Here is a 22,338-nt window from a genome sequence, read left to right as displayed (position 1 = left end):
GATTTCTGAAAAGAATGTTCCAAGATTCTGTTTCCTTTCTCTATAGCAAACAAGCACACAACTGCTGACTGACTCACTGACAGAATTCCGTCTCTCTCTCTCTCTCTCTCTCTCTCTCTGTGTGTTTATGGACCTGTCGTTAGACAAGAGAACAGTTTTTGTTTCCTATTATTTTTTGGCTAACTACTAACCTTTACCTCTTCTATTAAAGACATATAATGCCTCATTAAAATGTGTGTAAACAAACAGGCCAACAGACTTCTTTTCACTGTGGCACTGAAGACAACTCAACAATGAAAATAAAGCAAAGTATTCCCCCTTCTTAATTCACAAAATGTGGGCATAAATTTGTACCTTCTTCTTAACAATAGGAAGCCTGATTTCAATTAACAGGCTGAGCAAAGTTTGACCTTTTTCACCTTGGTCACATTTTATATCTTGGCTTTCTTATGTTAATAGAGTTGAGTTCATTTTTACATAGAACATAGAACAGTACAGCACAGAACAGGCCCTTCAGCCCACGATGTTGTGCCGACCATTGATCCTCATGTATGCAGCCTCAAATTTCTGTGACCATATGCATGTCCAGCAGTCTCTTAAATGTCCCCAAAGACCTTGCTTCCACAACTGCTGCTGGCAACGCATTCCATGCTCTCACAACTCTCTGTGTAAAGAACCTACCTCTGACATCCCCTCTATACTTTCCTCCAACCAGCTTAAAACTATCACCCCTCGTGTTAGCCATTTCTGCCCTGGGAAATAGTCTCTGGCTATCAACTCTATCTATGCTTCTCATTATCTTGTATACCTCAATTAGGTCCCCTCTCCTCCTCCTCTTCTCCAATGAAAAAAGTCTGAACTCAGTCAACCTCTCTTCATAAGATAAGCCCTCCAGTCCAGACAGCATCCTGGTTAACCTCCTCTGAACCCTCTCCAAAGCATCCACATCTTTCCTATAATAGGGCGACCAGAACTGGATGCAGTATTCCAAGTGCGGTCTAACCAAAGTTTTATGGAGCTGCAACAAGATCTCATGACTCTTAAACTCAATCCCCCTGTTAATGAAAGCCAAAACACCATATGCTTTCTTAACACCCCTGTCCACTTGGGTGGCCATTTTAAGGGAGCTATGTATCTGACACCAAGATCCCTCTGTTCCTCCACACTGCCAAGAATCCTATCCTTAATCCTGTACTCAGCTTTCAAATTCAACCTTCCAAAATGCATCACCTCGCATTTATCCAGGTTGAACTCCATCTGCCACCTCTCAGCTCATCTCTGCATCCTGTCAATGTCCCGCTGCAGCCTACAACAGCCCTCTATACTGTCAACGACACCTCCAACCTTCTTGTCGTCTGCAAACTTGCTGACCCATCCTTCAATCCCCTCATCCAAGTCATTAATAAAAATTACAAACAGTAGAGGCCCAAGGACAGAGCCCTGTGGAACACCACTCACCACTGACTTGCAGTCAGAATATTTTCCTTCTACTACCACTCACTGTCTTTTGTTGGCCAGCCAATTCTGTATCCAGACAGCTAAGTTCCCCTGTATCCCATTCTTCCTGACCTTCTGAATGAGCCTACCATGGGGAACCTTATCAAATGCCTTACTGAACTCCATATGCACCACATCCCCAGCTCGACCCTCGTCAACCTTTCTAGTCACATCCTCAAAGAACTCGATAAGGTTTGTGAGGCATGACCTGCCCCTCACAAAGCCGTGTTGACTGCATTTAATCAAGCCATGCTCTTCCAGATGGTCATAAATCCTATCCCTCAGAATCCTTTCTAACACCTTGCAGACGACAGACGTGAGACTTACTGGTCTGTAATTGCTGGGGATTTCCCTATTTCCTTTCTTGAAGAGAGGAATTACATTTGCCTTTCTCCAGTCCTCAGGTTCGACTCCAGTGGAGAGCGAGGATGCAAAGATCTTCGCAAGTGGCGAAGCAATTGCATTTCTCGTTTCCCAAAGCAGCCGAGGAAAAATCTGGTCCGGGCCTGACGACTTGTCAATCTTAATGTTTGACAAAATTTTCAGCACATCAGCTTCCTCTATCTCTATCCATTCCAGCATGCACACCTGCTCTTCAAAGGTTTCATTCACTACAAAGCTCGTTTCTTTCGTAAAGACAGAAGCAAAAAACTCATTTAGGGCTTCCCCTACCTCCTCAGACTCCACACACAAGTTCACTATGCTATCCCTGATCGGCCCTACTCTTTCTTTGACCATTCTCTTATTCCTGACATAAGTGTAAAATGCCTTTGTGTTCTCCCTAATCCATTCTGCCAAGCCTTTCTCTTGCCCCCTCCTGGCTCTCCTCAGACCATTTTTGAGCTCCTTCCTCGCCTGCCTATAATCCTCTAGAGCTGAGCTTGATCCTAGCTTCCTCCACCTTATGTAAGCTACCTTCTTCCTTTTGACGAGAAGCTCCACCGCTCTCCTCATCCAAGGTTCCTTTATCTTACCCCTTCTTGCCTGTCTCAGAGGGACGTATTTATTCATCACTCGCAACAACTGTTCCTTAAACAGTCTCCACATTTCTATAATGCCTTTGCCATGGAACAATTGCTCCCAGTCCATGCTTCCTAACTCATGTCTAATCACATCATAGTTTCCTCTTCCCCAATTAAATATCCTCCCATTTTGCCTAATCCTCTCCTTCTCGATAGCTATGTAGAATGTGAGGCAGTTATGGTCACTATCACCAAAATGCTCTCCCACCACAAGATCTGATACCTGCCCCGGCTCGTTTCCGAGCACCAAGTCTAGAATGGCCTCTTCCCTCGTCGGCCTGTCAACGTACTGAGTTAGGAAACCCTCCTGAACATTTTAGCTACTCATATTTTCACCCAGCCACTTTGCAACTCAGTAAAGAATTTCTGATATTGAAAATATTTAAAAATAATGAGTTCCACTTCAGTATATAATTATGGTATCAACATTTGTTTTTGAAATAATTGTTTTATGAAATAGGGAATCCAATTAAAATAGTTCACCATATCTATATGAAGGTGCTTTTAAACAACGATGGCGAAAATCAAAACCACTTCATATTGATGCTGTGGTCTGAGTCTAAATGGATGCTAAAAATAACAGATAGTAATGAAATGAGATAATTGGGATCATGTGGCAGAAATGATGTGTAGTTATTATTAGGTCTCATGATGTTGGTTAAAGAATGAAAGAAATTTAAAGGTATTAAGATATTGTAAACTAAACAATGAACCTGGTCATTTAATGGATGGAGAAACCAGACCGTTTCAGCTGCGGTGCAACTGGGTTAAATATGGTAGTGTTTTTTTATCATCTGAAGGGTCTTAGTTAAGTTTATAACTACTGATGGCTTCTGTTTGCTTACCTATTGACTATGAATATATCAGTTGGTCAGTTTATAGATGATGCCACAGTCTAGGGAATGTTGATTGTGTTGCTTGCTGAAATAAAGAAAGATTGTTGGAGGACATAAGGGATAACCAGAGTACAATAAAATGAGTTTTCTGTTTCATTCTTGGGCTGATAACATATTATCTTAAATATAAGGCAGGTGACCCAGAAAATGATCCAGTCCATTTCAAGCAAGGGCTTACTAACAAGTGCTCTGAAATGATAACCTCAAAGACTATTTACGGTAAAAAGCCTGAAAATGTACCAGAAACCCAGAAGCATGAGAAGCGAAATTCGAAGACCAGGAAATATTTTTTAAAATGTTATTTAGTTGAAACATAACAATGTGCAATGCAGTATGATTTAAGAAGCATCTTATGAGTTTCCAAATTGAAGAAAATAAATCAATGACAGAGTGATGTTTTCTATTCCTTCCCTGCAGTTCAATGTTTCCAGAGCTAATTGCAACAAGATCATCATGCTATTTACAGATGGTGGAGAAGAAAGAGCCCAGGAAATCTTCACAACATACAACCACGATAAAAAAGTAAGTACTTGTGAAGCTACTCATTTTGATTTTAAAAATGCAATGCTAGTACCATTAAAATTGATTTTTACAATGGATGGAAATGATCAGTGAATTTGGCCAGAAAGACACTATTCTGTATCTCAATAGAGGGCATGTTTTGTCTTGTTTGTAAAAACAGACTTATTGAGACTGGATCCAGCCAAAGATTTTCTTCGGCTAAGAATTATTCAGCATGACTTATAAATATAATATTATTTGAGAGAATTAGCTGACAATACAGCACTTTAACCTTGGATATATACATGTTTCCTTTTTGGTGAATAATTTCTTTTACGTGGAAAGTAAAGCAAAAACTGGAGTCAGATAAATCTCTCTCCAAAATCTTACAGTGTATTTGTTTGAATGATATAACAATTCCTCCTCAGCATTATAATGCTGTGTAATGTACTCAACAGTTAAATGATAAAAGTTCCGGAAGAACTTGCACTAAGAGCAAAAGTTTGATGCCCTTGCTGAACAAAACTTTTCTCTACCCACCTTAGCAAAATTCAGTGACCCGTCCTCTAATGCTTCCTGTAGCAGACAGTTCTAAACTGCCACAACTCTCAGAGTAAAGATTTCCAGATCTCTGCCCCAAAAGGAAAACTCATAATTTTCAAACAGTCGCCCCTCATTCTGGACTCACCCCAAAAGTGAACCTCCTTTCTACATCCACCTGTCGAGACCAACCAGGATCTTCCAACAGGCTTTTCCAACAATTGATTATGGATTCACAGTCATCATGAGACTCTCAATTCCAGATATTTATTGAGCTCAAATTCCACCATCTGCCGTGGCGGGATTTGAACCCAATCCCCAGAACGTTATTTGATTGGATAATTTAGATAATTAGATTCTAGATTAATAGTCCAACAATAATACCACTAGGCCATCACAATTCTAATTCCCCAAAAGAGACATCAAACTAACTGTGCAATTATTTCTGTTTTTTTTTTACCTCCCTCCCTTCTGGAATAAAGAAGTTATATTTTCTACTTTCCAGTTTAATGGAATATTTTCAGAATCTATCAGATTTACCCAATTACTATCTCATTAACCACCTCAGAGACCTCTGAGCCCAAAGTTTCATGGCATTGTTCAGTACCGCTTCTCTGGTGACCATAATCTCACCAAGTGACCTTTAAAATGTGGCACCAGCATCAGGCATGCCTGTATAGGTCAAGATATCCTGGCAACGTTGAGTACCTATGGCCACAGCCAGTGGGAGAATCAGGCTAGAATTGGATGAAAGGGGTTCCATAGGGACAGGGTAGCTGGCTAATGAAACTATTTTGAGATGATCACTCAGGAATATCTACTTAGCTTCGCAGAGAGAAACCTTCTGTCAAACTCATCTTTGATTAGAAATTTCACTTTAACAAAATATGTTAAGATTCAGCCCCAACAGACTGTGGTTTCAAGTAGTAACCACAGAACAGATGTATGAAAAGTATTGAGTATTCAGTAGCAATAGACAATAAGGCAATAGATAATCTAGGACAAAACATCGCATCCATAAACATCCACTCCCTCCATCACCGATGGTCAGTTACAATAGTGTGTTCCATCTGCAAGATGCACTGCAGAAGTTGACCAAAGCTCCTTACTTTTCAACGAGCACTTTTCAAACCCATGACCACCACCATCTAGAAGAACATGGGTAGTAGTTGCATGGGAGTACCATCACCTGAGAGTTTCTCTCCAAGCCACTTACTCTGCTGACTCAGAAATATATCACCATTCATTCAATGTTGCTGGGTCATTATGCCACTCCTGGTGGCATTGTGGGTTTACCTGAACCATACAGATGGCAACAGTTCAGGAAGGTAGCTCACCACCATCTTCTTAAGGGCAAATGCTGACCAAACCAGTTAAAATCAGATCTCATGAATTTATAAAATGAAACACATTTGTCCATACTTGTCCATATGAAAATAACATATGGTGATACTATTGTCTATTTTTTTCAATAGTAGGAAAGCATGGAACTACAAAAGATTGTGTAATGGAGCTACTGAGATTGAAAAAAAAATAACATTTAGTTCCGTTAGATCCTTGGGGCATCGAAAACACCTTATAATGTTATCAGAAGAGCTAATGCACTGATTGAAACAATCCAACATATATCTTCTTTACCTTTAAAGTTTCAAAAGGAGCAGGAAAGATCAAATGTATAAAACAAAAGCAAAATATTGCAGATACCAGAAATCTGAAGTACAATCCAAACAATAAACAGAAAATGTTGAAAATACTCAACATGTCACCGGTGGTCATTGATGAAAGGGCATAGCAATGAAACATTAATTCTGCTTCTCTCTGCTCAACAACTTCCTGACATGCTGAGTAGTTTTCGCATTTTCTCTTTCTTAATCCAATGTATATTTCTCATATTTGCACAAGGACATGAGGCAGCCATCAGATTTCAAACATGGGCAGTGTTATCTGACCAGGGTGTACATTTCTGCTGGTCCAAATCAAGGATTTGAAGGTGATGAGACCACACAGTATGGGGCTGGAGGAGCACAGCAGGCCAGGCAGCATCAGAGGAGCAGGAAAGCTGACATTTCATGTCAGGGCCCCTCTTCAGAAATGGGGAGGGGTAAGGCAGCTCAGAAATAGAGAGGTGGGGCTGGGGAAGGTAGGTGGGATGGTGATAGGTGAGTGGTGGTAGGGAGTGATGGGGATTGGTCAGTGGGATGGGTGGGGCAGATAGATGGACAGGTTGTGTCAGGTCAAGGAGGCGGGGATGAGAGGGAGGTTTGGGCATGGGATGAGGCTGGGTGGGGAGATTTTAAAAGTGGTGAATTCCGTGTTTAGGCCTGACTCTAGCATCTGCAGTTCTTGCTGTCTCTTTGGAGGTGAATTGCTGCTTTTCATAGTGGAAGCAAATTTATTGTAATGTTCCCCTGATGTTCATCTAATGCATGACAACTACCCATGTTTCCCTGTACAATATCTTAGTTTAGTTCATTTCAGGACAAAGTTGGCAGTTTTGGTTTTGACTTGTTTTGCTGAGGAGAAATGACTTGAAAGTGGTCATTGGACAATGCTGTAAAGAAAGACATTAAGGAGGGCTGTTGTAGCAAGCTTTGAAGTTTTCTGCTGTTAACAAAGACACATCACATCAATGGACACCATTTCAGACTTGATGCTTTCCTAAGACAGTCAGCCAATTAGTTCACTTGGAATGGTCAATTATTTTGCTTTGATGCATTCATCTCGTGATTTTGGAACAGAGAGAAAATACAATAGCTTCTTTGATTTTTCAGTGTTGTAGTCAAACTAACACCAAAATTAGCAGATAAATATTTAATTCAGGCCCTTCTATAAATTGCTGTAGCTGTTTCCAGACAGGAAGTTATGTTTGTGCTTGTTCTTTTGTTATTTGCATATACAATATCATTTGGACTTATGCCCATTGTAAAATTGAACATGAACTTCCTAAACTGACAAATGAGGACTTTTCCAGTAACTAAACGTTTCACAGAACCTTGTGTGACACAGCTTGTTTCATGTCTGTTATTTACTGGAAGTTTTATATGGTCTTTGCCTTAGATTTGAAATGTGAAAAAAAGAACTAACAATGCCACACAGCCAATTTTACCGTAACCATGAGCTGAGAGCCAACATTATTCTTGGAAATACTCAGCAGGTCAGACAGCATATGTGGAAAAAGAAACATTGATATTTCAGAACAATGCCCATTTATTAGAACTGGAAATGTCAGAATCATAATAGGATTTAAGCAAATGAAAGCAGCAAGGGTGGAAAAAGAACAGTAGAATCATTCTGAGACATTTAGCAAACAAAAGAGATTCAGTGACAGAGGAGTTGGTGGTCTAGTGCCAAAGGCAGTGGTATTGAGTCAAATAAAGAAACAAACAATGGCAGAACTAGAGCAAAATGAAAAGAAAACTGGAAGTAAAAGTGAAACATGCAGAGATAAAGGAAAGAGAATGGGTCATGGATTAGGATCTGAAATTGTTGAATTTAATGTCAAATCCGGAATTCTGTAGAATGTCTAAACAATAGACAACCTTACTGAGTGAAGATTAGAGCTCTAGCTTTGATTTCTAGATTGACATCGCACATCAGGAATGTGTGGTTCCCACTCATTGTATTCTGGGCTGTGGAAGACCGTAAAATCCTCCCATCTTATTGGACTTACCACGTTATAGGCTGATCTTGCAGCTATGAAGAATATTTTGATTTTGAGGCCTGGAAGATTGCTCATCAGTCAGCAAATCCTGCCACTATTTCACTTCGCTTTCCATATAGAAGAATGACATATGCCAATATAATTCAACAGTTTATTAATGCTATAATACCTATTAGAAATCCAATTACAAATCAATATAATTGGAAGAAATATAAATAGAGCTGGGATATACAGAGCGTAGTGATTGATTGAATAACTCTTTAGTTATTGCCAAATTTGAAGTCCTAAAAAGATTTGAACAAATATTATTTGATTGTCAGGACTGACTGAGGCCTAGTCCCCAGCTTCCTTTCACTTTAGATTGAGTTTTCCTACTTCCTCAAAGCTATAGTCCTCTATGGTACATAGCTCCTTTAACTTTTCTCCCCAGTACTCTTTGGATCTTTCTTCTGTTTTGTGGTGCACTTGTGATGTTTTTGTTACATTAAAGGACCATGCAAAACATACAGATTGTGTTCATTTTGAAGCCATCTTTGCTGCAGTCTTTGTTTTGCTTTGTTTCAACTCCAATAATATCTCTTCACCATATGGCATTCTTCTTTGGCATAAAACATACTTCTCCTTTAGCCAGCCTCACTGCAGTCTTTTCCAAATACAGCTGCTCATTACTTTGTATATGATTTATACATAAACTGCAATCGAAAGAGGAAGGTTGACCGTCGCTTCATTTTGGTACAGAATATTGCAACAGCTGATTTGGCATGTCATGAGAGAAAAATCTGAAATTTACATCAGGTAAAAGCCAGTAGACTGTTCAGGGAGAATATGTTGCCACATAACACTGAATCTTGCCTATTATTTTGGTGGTGTCAAATTGGATTAGATTCTGTGGAGGGTTTCTCTCCATAAAGTTCAGGGCATTTTCTCATGCTGTCGACCCCAGCTCACATCACGTACACCAGCCCTATTTAATCCCCCTCATCTGATCCTACCCAACTCTACCACTCTTTGTAGCTGGAAGAATTTGCCGCTGGCCGGATGTCCTGAATGAACTGGCATCCTTGCTGCTGGTGCCATCTTTAAAGGGCGATAGTTTGTTTTTAAAATAGAGTGTACAACTGAGGCAGTGATACTGAAGCATTGACAGTGGAAACAGTCAAAACCCAGAGAACACAGATTTAACAGAAAATGCTGGAAATATTCAACAAGATTTTAATGCCATGAGTTTTTATGATTTGGAACACAGTGTGTGTAAAGAGATTCACAGGAGATTAGTGTTAACTTTGCCATAGGAATTGTTTATAAATTTTAAAAGAAAAACAATTAAAGGGTTATGGAGAAGCAAAGGGCCCTAATTAGACAGCTCCATTGATGAATTGGGACAAGCCTGATTGGGCCCATTTGTTCTTTCCTGCAAGATTCTGTGATTTTCTAACATAACTCTTACATCGCACAAAAATACAGTAAGATACTGCAAAATGTGTTAATAGCACATTGAAGATGTCCTTATTTACTAAATAGTCATATCTTTTTATGTTAGGTGCGAGTGTTCACCTTTTCAGTTGGTCAACATAACTATGATAAAGGACCATTACAGTGGATGGCCTGCACCAATAAAGGTATTTCCTGACTTATCTTTTATCTTATCTTTATCCATAGAATCATACAAACCCTACAGTGTGGAACCAGGCCATTTGGTCTATTGAGTCCACACTAACCCGCTGAAGAGCATCCCACCCAGATCCACTCCCCTATCCTATCCCTCTACCCAGCCGACACATTGCTGGGCACTATGGGCAATTTAGCATGGCCAATGCACCTAACCTGCACATCTTTGGACAGTGGGAGAAAACTGGAGCCCCTGGATGAACCCCACACCGACACGGGGAGAACATACAAACTTCACACAGACAGTTGCCTGAGCGTGGAATCGAATCCAGGTCCCTGTGAAGCAACAGTGCTAATCACTGAGCCAACTCTGCTACCCCTATTACTGTAATTGTATTCTCGAAGAACAATTGTCCATTTTTAATTGTCCCATTTCCATTTTGTTTAATTTAAAGAAAGTGACTCTGAATACATTATAAACTATGTTATTTCTATATTTCAGGCTACTTTTTTGAAATTCCTTCCATTGGAGCAATACGTATCAACACACAGGTAATAATGTTACAGTTCAACTGACTAGCCTGAAACTACCTATTTTCATATACCTTTGTATGTTCTATGGACTTTTTAAAAAAAGCTAAGAACAGATTGGATAATGGGGAATTTGTAGGTAAATACTTAAGAATTCTCTCTGCGGTAAAAATCACATGATATTTGATTGTCTTCACATTGTACTGTACTAAATCTCATTAATTGCATTAATAGTTTGCATTGACTATTGCCTGGATACCCCCATCAGTTCTATTAAAACAGACCCTGGTTAGTTGCTGATTTCTGATGGCTGCTCCTGAGTTCCTGTCCTTGGAGGTTACTATATAAAGATGCTGATGTTCACTGGGTGTGGCATGGCAAATGACAAAGTCCTCTGTTGTAATTTAGTGGATTCAGTTCAGACTACCTGTTCCCAAACTCTTTGCTCAGTGAGCGAAGAGGACCACTACCCCCTAAGAGAGAGGGAGATGTGTCATTGGGTATGATACATTCTGTTCAGGCCGTGGCTCAATAACTGACAATAGATCCAAGCTGCAGAATGGGAGTGTAATGCAGAACACATGAGGTTGAGATGCAAATGTGAGGTATGAGTCAGAGATTGATAGAGATTGTAGCTGCAGACTGGCTTTTCAAGTAGAGGCTAGCATTTAGTGCTGCTAGCTTTGGATCAACTTGCATCAGAGATACAGGCGGGGGTTAATCGCACATTCAAACCCTCAGTACATTTTCAAGTATACCCAATTGGGCCCCCACAGTGTCATCACAGAAGTGTTCCTGCTCAGAGCCTTGCATTCTTGTTATTTATAAAGAAAGACATTATTTCACCATTCAGACTGCAGTGAATGTACTGGAGTTCAGGCACATTGAGTTGTAACACATTACCCTTTCCCTTTTGTGACCTGAGCTTCAGTCCAGCTAGATTGCTGGGAAGAAACCCTGCCCCCTGACATGCCCACTGGTTCTAAATGAAAGTATTTGGTTAACCTGAACCCAGTTCCGACAGCTCAAGCATACATCTCAATATTATGGAAAGCTTTGCATTAATTAGTGGTTTTTCAGAGAGGTCAACAGGAGGCCTGGCTTCAGCAATTATTTCTTTAGAAACAAAGTGTTTGGATTCGAGTGAAAGGACATTCATTTATGACTGTTAGACTTGGGAAATAGTGATGGAAAAACAGCATTCACACCAATAGTTAATATTTCTCATATTTGCTTGAAGTGTAAACATTTTGAGACATTGATGGGACATTTTTGAGTGATCATAATGTACATTCACATTTATGATTTTTAATTTTCTTTTATAAAACTGTGAAGATTCAGCCTGTAACTAAGCTGAGGAACCATCCAGTTAAACTTACTGGTCTTCAAGATTAACTAAAGATGCTCCATAAAGGTCATGATAATACGTCTTGTATTACAGAGTGAAATATTGCCCTTACAGTTGTACCTTCTGATTAGCTATGAATAATGCTTTAAGAGATCTGCACTTTGTGTCCGGTGTATGTCATTTGTGCCACTTCTCAAAAAGTCATTGTCCTTCTGGATGATTTTATTAAAAAGCATTGGAACTTTTTCAGTTTCTGCTAGAAATTTACTTTCGCTGAGTTAGATTCTCAGCAAGACCTCCATTTTAACAATTAAGCATTACAATTGTATGTCATATTGCAAAAATCTTAGCTGTTCTTTACAAATTTGATCTAATGTCTAGGAATTATAATGAAGCCAGACAGGTGGACCTAGCACAGTATGAGTTCCCTGATTGAGGCTGTTAACCTTGTCCAATCAGGGACCTCTGGCTGAAAGATATAAACAGGAGTGTCAGAGGTTCTGCCACTCTAGGAGCTGGCTTTGAGCTAACTGGGTCTGTGTCATGTTCTACGCATGTGTAAATAAAGGTTCACTTGGTGACAGGATACCGACGTTAAAGGAATTATTTCACACCTCTTAACTTAAATCTATTGCTATCTTTCCAAATGAATGTGTGCATTTCCATTCACCTTATATGTGTCTCTCAGAATCTTACACACCACTATTAGGTCCTCTATCAAACTTTGCTGCCTAAAAAAAACAAACCCAACTTTCAAGCATTAGACCATCTGAAATACAACCACAAGCCAGCAGCAGAATAAAAGTGTGTGGTGTAATGTTCCTGTCTTTTTGAAATGGGAAGGTATGAAAATTCAGATCAAAGCATCTGCTGACTGCTTTTATACCCACTGTGAGTGAAGTTGGTGAGATCTCAACTGGATTACCGCTTTTAAGTTTGGGTATCATATCTTGAGAAATTTATATTATTGGTCTTGGAGGCAGTGTACCAGAAAGACATGAGACATAGTCAGAAATCAAGGTTGTAGTCCAACAAGTTTATTTGAAAACATAAGCTTTCAGAGCCCTCAGTCCATTACCAGCACGTCCACATTGGCTGTAAAAATCTAGGCTTGTTTTAAAGAAAGTTAACCAGGCTGAAGGGTGATCTGATCAAGCTGTTGAAAATGATCTAGGAATGTAGTAGATAAATGCAGAGAAAGCTATCCTTCTGATTTGATTATCGAGATCAAGGAGCCACAATTGACAACTTCCCCTGTCCACCACCTCTTTATCTCAGATTATCCATTCAGAGCAGGCAAGCCACTGGGTCTATATAAATAAGAGCTGGCCAATCAAATTCACTCAGCCTCACAATTCACCTCAGGGCCTGGTCTGTTGGCACATATTGCCAGTCAATGGTCCTGGAGTTAAACGTCCCCTTAATGGAAGGTTTGAGTCATTATAAGCAAACATGTAGAAGATTGGCTAGCATAGTTTATTCTGGGGTGTCTCTATGAGGAAGTTATGACTGTGCTTCTAAGTAAACCAATCTAGCATATAGGAAGGCCAATGCTCTTCCGAGTACAATTCTTTTAAAATCTTGATATTTCCACATCTATAGAGCATAGGTAAAAATAAGGATTATTTTCTTTGGTTACTATTGTGGATAGCTTTGATTGCTGTGATCAATTATTCGGTTTATTCCATAGGAATACTTGGATGTGCTTGGAAGACCAATGGTTTTAGCTGGCACGAAGGAAAAACAAGTTCAGTGGACCAACGTGTACCTGGATGCATTGGTATGATGTGAATGATTTGTATTTATCACAGCTGGCATTTACATTGAATGAGCGATATTACTTCAAGAGAAGTTCGAAATAGCCAATAGAGTGGGATATCAGAAAAATGCATTCTTTGTAACACGTCTGCTTTTGAAATAGTGGAAATGTCAATAGTTATCAAAAGCAATCTTGTCAAACACATTCACATTGTTTTGAATTAACTAATATGTGACGGCCGAATAAGGAATTATTTTGAATTGAATAAATCAGGTCTCAAATAGACAAAGGACCCTTTACTCCAAGCTGAAAAACTGTGGCATGACAATTGAATGGCACTAATAGATGAAATCCAGAAACATTGCAACTGAAAAACAAAGAGGATGCTGCCTATCTTAATGAAAAGTAAAGCAAACGACATGATTGAGTTCAATTTAATTTTGCTCCTTTTCATTTGTTGCTCAACTCTTTCAAATAGATTTGCAGCATTTTCTGCTGAAAATGTGACAAGATATTTCATGCAGCACTTAGCTTCTCCTTTATATGTACTACGGAAATTGTTCTAAGCAAAAAGCTTTCAACAAAGACTTCTGGAAAAAGGAGGTGTTAATGAGGCATTTATCCTGGGAAGATTCAAGTGTTGTTGTGTTTATTTTCATTTTGTAATTATGAGTTCAAAAGAATTTACCTGGGCTGTTTGACATGAATTGCAGCCATGTTGTCTTTATCCACTGATACTATAAACATCATAATAACACTTAGTAAAAGAGTCCAAAGTGCTTCACAATATTCTAATCGCACAGTCTTGGTTATCATTTACTCCTGTTTGCTTTTCATGCATTTAGTTTCAAAGGTTTTGATTTCTGTTTGAATTTTAAAATCTTCAATTAGGAATCAAAAATTTCTGATTTTCACTGGACTCTTTAAATAGTTGTAATGATAAAGAGAACTGTAAAATTGTGGTAATGTTGCTGAACTTGTAATTCATTGGCCTAACCTAATACTCCAGAGTTTTGAGTTAAATTCCCACCATGAGAGACAGTGTAATCTACATTTTAAAATGTATTAATCTGGAATAAATATTTCAAACTAATAATGAAGATCATAGAATTGCTGTACAAACTCACTCTGTTCACTAATGATGTATGTGACTCCAGAACCACACTAATAGACTTCAGTCTGCAATGGCTTGGTAAGCCATTCAGTAGTAGTCAGCTCTTCGCCCAAGGGAAAGTAAGGATGGGAAATAAATGCTGGCCTTGCCAGGGATCTGACATCCCAAGAATGGAAAATGTTACATCGAAGAGGTACAATATGATAGCGCTTGATGTATCTGCTGTAGTTTGACAAGTTAAGAGATGAATTGTCGCTCGGGAAGGTTTTTCTCCTTCCGTCATGTCATACAAGTGCTTTTCAACAGTATTTAATTTTCTGCCCCCCCCCCCATGCTATTGTCAAATGTGCCCTTCAAGTTTGAAAGAAATATTGATGTCCTTTAGCTGAAGGCTGCAGCATGAGTCTTGTGGCTGTTCACTGCTGTGCTTGGAAATACATGGTTATAACAGGGATGTGAGCTGGTACCTTCCAGGCTCCAAGGAGCTGGATTTTGAAGGCAGAACTGGGAGAAAATTCACACCTTAGGGTATCAAGTCAACATGTCCAACTCCAGGCAATTCTCCTGGAGAGGCTGTGGGTCAGTCTTTTCCCGGAGTTGAGGTAGGGTGTAGAATCAAAAAATATTTTGTAAATATTGAATCTGGTGCTTAAACCACTCATTTTATTTATGTATCAATGCTGTAAAATAAAAATATCCACCAGTCTGTGGAGCAGACATTTGTAGGCATTTGTAGTTTGTCCCTAAATATTCAATCCAACCTTTACTCATTGTCCATTATGACCTTCTTGAGTTATTTGTAATATATGACATCTCACATGACATTGCCAATAAATGGGAGCAGTCTCTTGATGATATCATAAATACTGAGCTGCTACAAAAGGTTAATCTTATTGCTCCCAGTCATGCTCTAAACTGGTTGAAAATAAAGCGGTATTTGTCTTATTTAGCTCATTCTTCGTGGAACTCAAGAAACTTTGCCCCACCTCCATTATTATTTCCCAGTTCAGTTCAGTTTTACTGTTACCTTCTTTTATTAAATTGTTTCTATTTCTTCTCATTGCTGCTTTGTAATATAAGATTCAACGTACAATGGCCAAATTTACTAAGCTTTAAATAACATGCTTTACTGGAACTGTCCAAGACAGTTCCTTTCTCCTATAAGTATCTATTTTTGTTTAATTTGATCTGTCCTTCTGGGAAAATACTATGAAGTACAGATGATAAATCCAAATTGCAACATTACTTTCTAATATTGCGCACTAATGAATATATTGAGGGATCGAGATTTTTTTTCTATTAATGTGAGAACTTCCACCATGCTTTATTATTGTTAGTTATTGATGTTGCCTTTCCTTTTCTCAATTCTCAATTTCATCTCAAAACAGATATTTTTGTTATTTGGACAGTAATATCATCTTGTAGCCTTAAAAAGATTAATCAATTTGCACGACAGTATCCTTCCACAGTCGATTAAAATGCTGCATTGTATACGTTATAATGTCCAATTGTTGGAAGACATTGTATGTTCTATTTACAGTAATCAGCACCATGGTAGATTTGCTACTGCGTTGAAGGAATGCACAGTTACTCAGAGACTATAAAAAATAAGTTGCTAACTACAAGCATAGAATTTAGTTCTGTATCTTACCCCTAATCGCATTTTAAAATCCTGGACCCCGCCTCTGATCAAATATCTGATATCTGCCAACCTTCTGGTTTGGTAGAGGATTTTTTGAAATTAAAATGTGTGAACAGGAAAGGCAAATACATCAGAATCTATGGTAAGTCATATTTACAAGTGTGAAGAAATGAATGGCAGGGAAGCCTTAGAGGAAGAGGGATAGTCAAAGGATGAAAATAATGACAGGCGCGGAGATGAGGCAGTGAAAAAGATGTGAGGAGTGTTCGAGAAAGTAAACCAAGTGAGTTGGGAAGTTAAGAACAGAAGGAACTTGTAAGAATTGGAGAGTTAGGAATGCAGCAAAAATTTACCTCGAAAATGGAAACAGTTTCAGAGCAAATCAAGATATTTATTAAAATAACACTAGTGTCTTTGTGCAGACATTGTGATTTCTCCAGACACTAAAAATGCCACAGTAATTTTCTTAAGCTAGTTTATAAGCCAGTCAAACATCTTCCTGATAGCAGTTGCTGTTCACACAAGAGCGGATGCTGGTGATAGGGTTATTCAACAATAAGCGAATATGATTATACATTGTTACATTATTGAACTAATTCATTACTTACCAGGGCAGCTGGAGACCTTACATCCAGATACTGAATGAAATGTAGAATGAAAAACTGGTATCTATAATGTTGACTGTGAAACTACCAGATTGTCATAAAAATCCATCTGGTTTATGAAAATCTGGCCGCTCAGTGGCTCCAAATTGACAGAATCTCCTCCCCCTCCCCCATTTCTGAAGAAGTGTCTAGGCCTGAAACGTCAGCTTTCCTGCTCCTCTGATGCTGCTTGGCCTGCTGTGTTCATCCAGCTCTACACCTTGCTATTTCTTATAATGGCAATGTAATTGTCCTCTGTAATGGCCTGGATAACCACTAAGCTTGTATTCAAGCAGCTTTGCAAGAGCAATTAGGGATGAGCAATAAATGATAGCCTTGTCAGTTACACCCACATCTTATGAGTGAAATGTTTGTCATAGTGCTTTCACTAGAACCTCTATGCAACATAAAACAGAGACGAAAATTACAAATCTGGTTGCAAGGCTGAGAGTAATTCGTTTGCTCTTTTATCAGCTATCAGAGGGCCTGACGGACTCATTACATTTCTTCTCTTCACTTGCACTAGAATTAAAACCCTCAGGCCAGTAATGATAATAAAATCTTGGATAGAATGGGTTGCAATTTGCTGTCGGAATAAGTCTATGTGAGTAATGCGACCAGCCATTATTTAAACTTGTCCTTGGCAGTTTCATTTCCACAATATTTTACAGCTGAGTTTGGAAAGTGAGGGAAATTAGATATCTGCAATCTGGATGAACATAAAAAGCATCTCCTTAAACAATCAGATTGAAGGACTATAGAAATAATGTCAGGAGAACTGTGAAAAAAGTATGAATTATACTGGATAAGTTCAATGTTTAATAATATGCAGAAAGGGAATTAAAAAATAAAAATAAGAATTGGATTAAGAGGAAAAAGTAATTAGAGATATAGAAAGTAGAAAGGTGCCTCTTACATTAAATTTTATTTTTGCTGGCTTATAGTTGTTACTTGTTGTTACCAGTTATTGACAGCAATACACACAGTTGAAAGTAAATGTACAAAATCCAAATGGCTCAAACAGGCTCTTGCATCACGTCGCACCAAGTTTTACTTTCTGCAATGAATTCAGTTTGTCTTTGTCGTTGCAAATACAGCAACTTTGCCATTCTGAATGCATTTCCATGTTGATTCAGACACAGAAAACCCCATAAATGCAACATCAGCTTTTGAATTTCTTTGTTAAACCAGCCATATACCCTCACATATACCCTCTGCTGTACATAAAGTACAGCACAAGAACAGGCCCTTCGGCCCATTGGCCCTTTGGTTCCATTTCCAGCCATGATGCCATTATTGTAACGCAAGTTATGGATCTCCGTCACTCTAGAGCAAACAATGTGACAGGACCGTAATTTACCATTCAAGTGGAAATATCTGCATTTGTCACTTAGAAAGCAGTAAAAAAAAGTTTTATTTTCTAAATTTCAAACAATGAGTTTGAAGCAAAAATTGAAAGAACTGTGGATTTTGTGAATCAGAAACAAAAACATAATTTGCTGGAAAAAGTTCAGCAGGTTTGGCAGCATCTGTGGTGAGAAATCAGAGTTAACATTCTGGGTTAAATGACTCTTCCTCCGATGAGTTTTAAGTGCTAGATATCCTGTTCCCTGTTTGTGGGTTTACAGGGCTGGTGGGGGATGGGGGTAGGGTTGCAGGGTTCAGAAATCTATCATGTGGCCTCCAGTCACCCACTGCATCCCTGCCCCCAGTCTGATTGCTGAGCTCGATGTGATGTTGCAGTGATGGTGGGGGTTAATCCTGACTTCACCTTGGACTTATTGAGTACTTTAAATGACTGATCAGTGGCAATTCAAGGGCCTCATCCCACTGCTGCAGCTATTTCTCCCATAGCAGTGGGAAGCTTATGCCAAGAGGGTGTCCTGGCACCTGAGGCTGTGTAACCTGCTATCTGGATTGGCATGGGCGACCCTTCGTCTGTGCCCATTGGACGTACCTCTCTCCCCATCCTCACTGATAGCAAGATCACGTTGAGGTAACAAGATGTAGAGCTGGATGAACACAGCAGGTCAAGCAGCATCAGAGAAGCAGGAAAGCTGATGTTTCGGGTCTAGACCCTTCTTCTGAAATGGCTAAGGTGGTTAAATGCATGAGTGTTTTTCTGGGCCCTCAGTCAAGTCTCGTTGCTAATTTTTGACTGGTGGAGGTGGATAAATCATCACGGCCAGATCACCTATATCCTAGGCTGTTTTAGGAAATTCAGGAAGAAATAACTGATGCTGTGAAGATCATTTTCCAATTCTCATGGGATTCAGGTGACAGACCAGATGTTAAAATTTTGTGAAAATCAAACCACTCTTCCAAAACGTTAGGAAGGATAGGTCGAATAACCATTGGCCAGTCAGTCTGACCTCAAATTATTAGAATCAATATTGAGAGATAGGATGAACTGTAACTTAGGTGGACGGGAATTAATTACAGATAGTCTACATAGCTTCATGAATGGATGATTGTGCCTTACTAAATTAATTTCATGCTTTTAGGAAGTAACAAGGAGGATTGATGAGGGTAGTGCAGTGGATGCTGACAGTATGGATTTTGGAGACACCATCTTAGCCATAAGTAAAATATTACTTGATTGTCAGATGTGGCTTTTGATCGATATTATCAATTGCATAATGTCTGCTCATTTAAGGTTAATAGACTTCAAACACTTTCAGTTTCTGCTATTGATGTTTTAAATGAGCTAGACAATGGACAGACAGTTTTATTGTCTGACGTAATGTAACTTTTTTTTAACATAGTGGAAGGTTATGTAAAACTTACTTTTAGAAGTATTTTTAAGCATTCACTGACTCCTTTGGATATTTAGAGTTTTTTTTATTCAATCATGGGATGTGGATGTTGCTTTTGTACTCCTAAAATGCTGCTTGGCCTGCTGTGTTCATCCAGCTCCACACTTTATTATTTATGGTCTATCAAGCAAGGTTTTGGTCCAAAATCAGCATGGTGCTATATTACCACCAACCGGGATAATAACATTTACATTCTAATTCTTATGTCAAGGGGGGCTCTTGAGGCACTGTGGTACTTTCTCTACCTCTGAGCCAGGGGCCTGCTCTGGAGGTGTGTACCAGCATTTTTGCACAAGTTGATTAGAAATATCTGTAATATAACAGTGGATATACATGTACTTTACCTGTGCAAGGGGGAAAGTGAAGGAGCATAACCTGCCATAGATGTATGAGGTGGCATGGATAGGGCAAGCGGAATTTGTAAGGGGTGAGGGCCATATTGTTTTTATTAAAACTGGGATGACCCATCACATGAAGCTGGTTCCTTTGAGTTCTCAACACCTGGCAGCTGTTGCCTCCTCCTTGGTCGGCCACCACTGCCATAGTACCATGAGGATTCCATCTTTGCAGACACTTCTTCCTGGAACATGTGCATGAAGCTAGGACTTTTCCCATTTTCTGTTGGCCACCTCAAAGTTGAAAAACCAGTCCAGAATGCTTGAAATTCTCGACAGATCTGCCAGTTTCTGTAACATGAGCAGGTTAAAAGTTGTTCTGAGATGTTAACTTGTCTCCAGTTACAAGTGCAGGCAAACAGCATCTGTATTTTCCACACTTGCTTTTTTTTAAACTGGATTCTAAAACTTACATTGTTGTTTTTCATTTTTTGTTCTGCATCTTTCTGTGATTGATTTAGGGTTGATAATTGCTGAGCTGCAGGATCTGGCTGTTTATTCAATCCCTCAATCAGGAAATAGAGTGCAAAGGTTCCTTATTATTTATGAAATCACACGTATTAGCATATTGAATGTGTTACAATTTTGTAACCTCTGCGGTAGAATTTAAGTCGCTGATGAATACTTGCTTTTATTGGCGTGAGGAATAGAATTGTAATAAAGAGGTTTTCATTGTTACTGATGCACAACTAAATCTCAGTAAATTCCAGTTCTAATTTTTTTCTTTTTAATAACCTATCCACATATTCTCTCAAACCACTACCCTGATCAGAGATAATGGAAACTGCAGATGCTGGAGAATCCTAGATAACAAAGTGTGGAACTGGATGAACACAGCAGGCCAAGCAACATCTGAGGAGCACAAAAGCTGACGTTCCGGGCCCAGACCCTTCATCAGAAAAGGTCTAGGCCCGAAACATCAGCTTTTGTGCTCCTAAGATGCTGCTTGGCCTGCTGTGTTCATCCAGATCCACACTTTGATACCTTACAACTGTGTTTTGTTTGGTTGCTGCTCAATATTTATGAGGTATTCTTGTTGCAAAAATTAGACCATGGATATCTTTCCATTGCATTGAAAAATTATTGTAGTTTTAACTATTTTGTATGGAAAAGCACACCTCAACTTTGTGCAGCTGTAATTTATGCGTATCAGGTCCAAATACTATTTATTCATCATTTCCCAATAACATCAGATATGAGGAATCGTAAGGCTGAAATAGGACATGAACGTTACGTTTTTTCAAAGGTGCATGACCATGACGATATGATGGTGTTTATATTCATCAAGATCAGATATGATGGCAAATGGATTGTTAAAAATTGAAATACAAGTTATAGATTTGTAGTAATGCTGTTGAGAGCTCAGTTGACTTTTATGATTTTGACTCAACGTTTAAAATCCTGGCACCTGTAGATTTTTTTTATGATGGACAGTCAGACTGTACTGCATGTGTGCCCTATCTTAAAGGCCACATCACCTTTAAGTATAGATTTTACTTCTACTGGTCTAACTGGTACTCTCATCCGTATTTGAAAACTAGGATAGCTTTGACACCTGTACAAAATGAAGCATTTCAAAGGGCCAACGTTTTTTAAAATTCTTGAACAAAATTACTGGAGCAAATGACTTTGATTTGTCTGTCATATTGAAATGGGAGTTAGGGACCATTTTACTTTGCATAAATCTTAGTGTGTCATTTGTAAAAGTTAGAATGAATTGTTCCAATTAACACTTCAAAAATGTTGGTGAAAAGTATATCCCAGCTGCTTGATTTCTGAAGCAAACATTGTTGCAGCATTTCCTCTTCGTCAGTGCATGCCTCAACTGAAATATCAACAGATATACTCTGCTTCCAATCTGCAGTGAAGTATCTCTGGCTATAGCACGCAAGTGTGTTCGTGATAAAGGAATTGTTAAACGTGAAGTGGGACCTGAGATATTGTCAATTTATTGATGATTGGAAAATTGAGGTATTTAGTCAGGATTTCAATTTGCTCAATAATTAAAAGAATAGTCCAAAGCAGGAGAGCTGTGCTGTGACTAAGGGTGAAGTGAGCAATATTTAGATTGACAAAAGGTTGAAGCAAAAGAAATTAACAAAGACAGAGAAGTTATACCAGTGACACTGAGCATAGCTGTGATAGGTGAATGAGACTTGCTATGAGTTAAGGTGCATTCAGTAGAGTTTTGGATGAATTTAAGTTCATGGAGAGTAGGATACGGGAGAACCAGCCAGGAGTATGTTGGAGCAGCCAAGTCGAGAGGTAATGAAGGAATTAATTTGTAATGGCTACAATGAGTGTCATAGACCATCTCATTAATGGCAAAGATTAAAGTCTTTCTCGTTTCAAAATCCTAGAACA

General features: G+C 38.9%; 1 protein-coding gene across 10 annotated transcripts in view; it reads left to right on the top strand.

The window, feature by feature from the left end:
* Window positions 1–22,338, top strand: part of LOC125463260 (voltage-dependent calcium channel subunit alpha-2/delta-1) — a 617,517-nt gene that overhangs the window by 459,160 nt on the left and 136,019 nt on the right. For all 10 annotated transcript variants that reach the window (XM_059654605.1, XM_059654607.1, XM_048554305.2 and 7 more), the window contains 4 exons: window positions 3,833–3,937; window positions 9,658–9,736; window positions 10,228–10,277; window positions 13,295–13,384. In XM_059654605.1, coding sequence (XP_059510588.1) covers window positions 3,833–3,937; window positions 9,658–9,736; window positions 10,228–10,277; window positions 13,295–13,384 — 324 coding nt within the window. The remainder of the gene's footprint in view (window positions 1–3,832; window positions 3,938–9,657; window positions 9,737–10,227; window positions 10,278–13,294; window positions 13,385–22,338) is intronic.

The sequence above is a fragment of the Stegostoma tigrinum genome, chromosome 25 (genome assembly GCF_030684315.1).
Source record: "Stegostoma tigrinum isolate sSteTig4 chromosome 25, sSteTig4.hap1, whole genome shotgun sequence".
Classification (NCBI taxonomy): Eukaryota; Metazoa; Chordata; class Chondrichthyes; order Orectolobiformes; family Stegostomatidae; genus Stegostoma; species Stegostoma tigrinum.
Note: the sequence above shows the minus strand (reverse complement) of the source record. Positions and strands in the feature narration are given on the sequence as shown.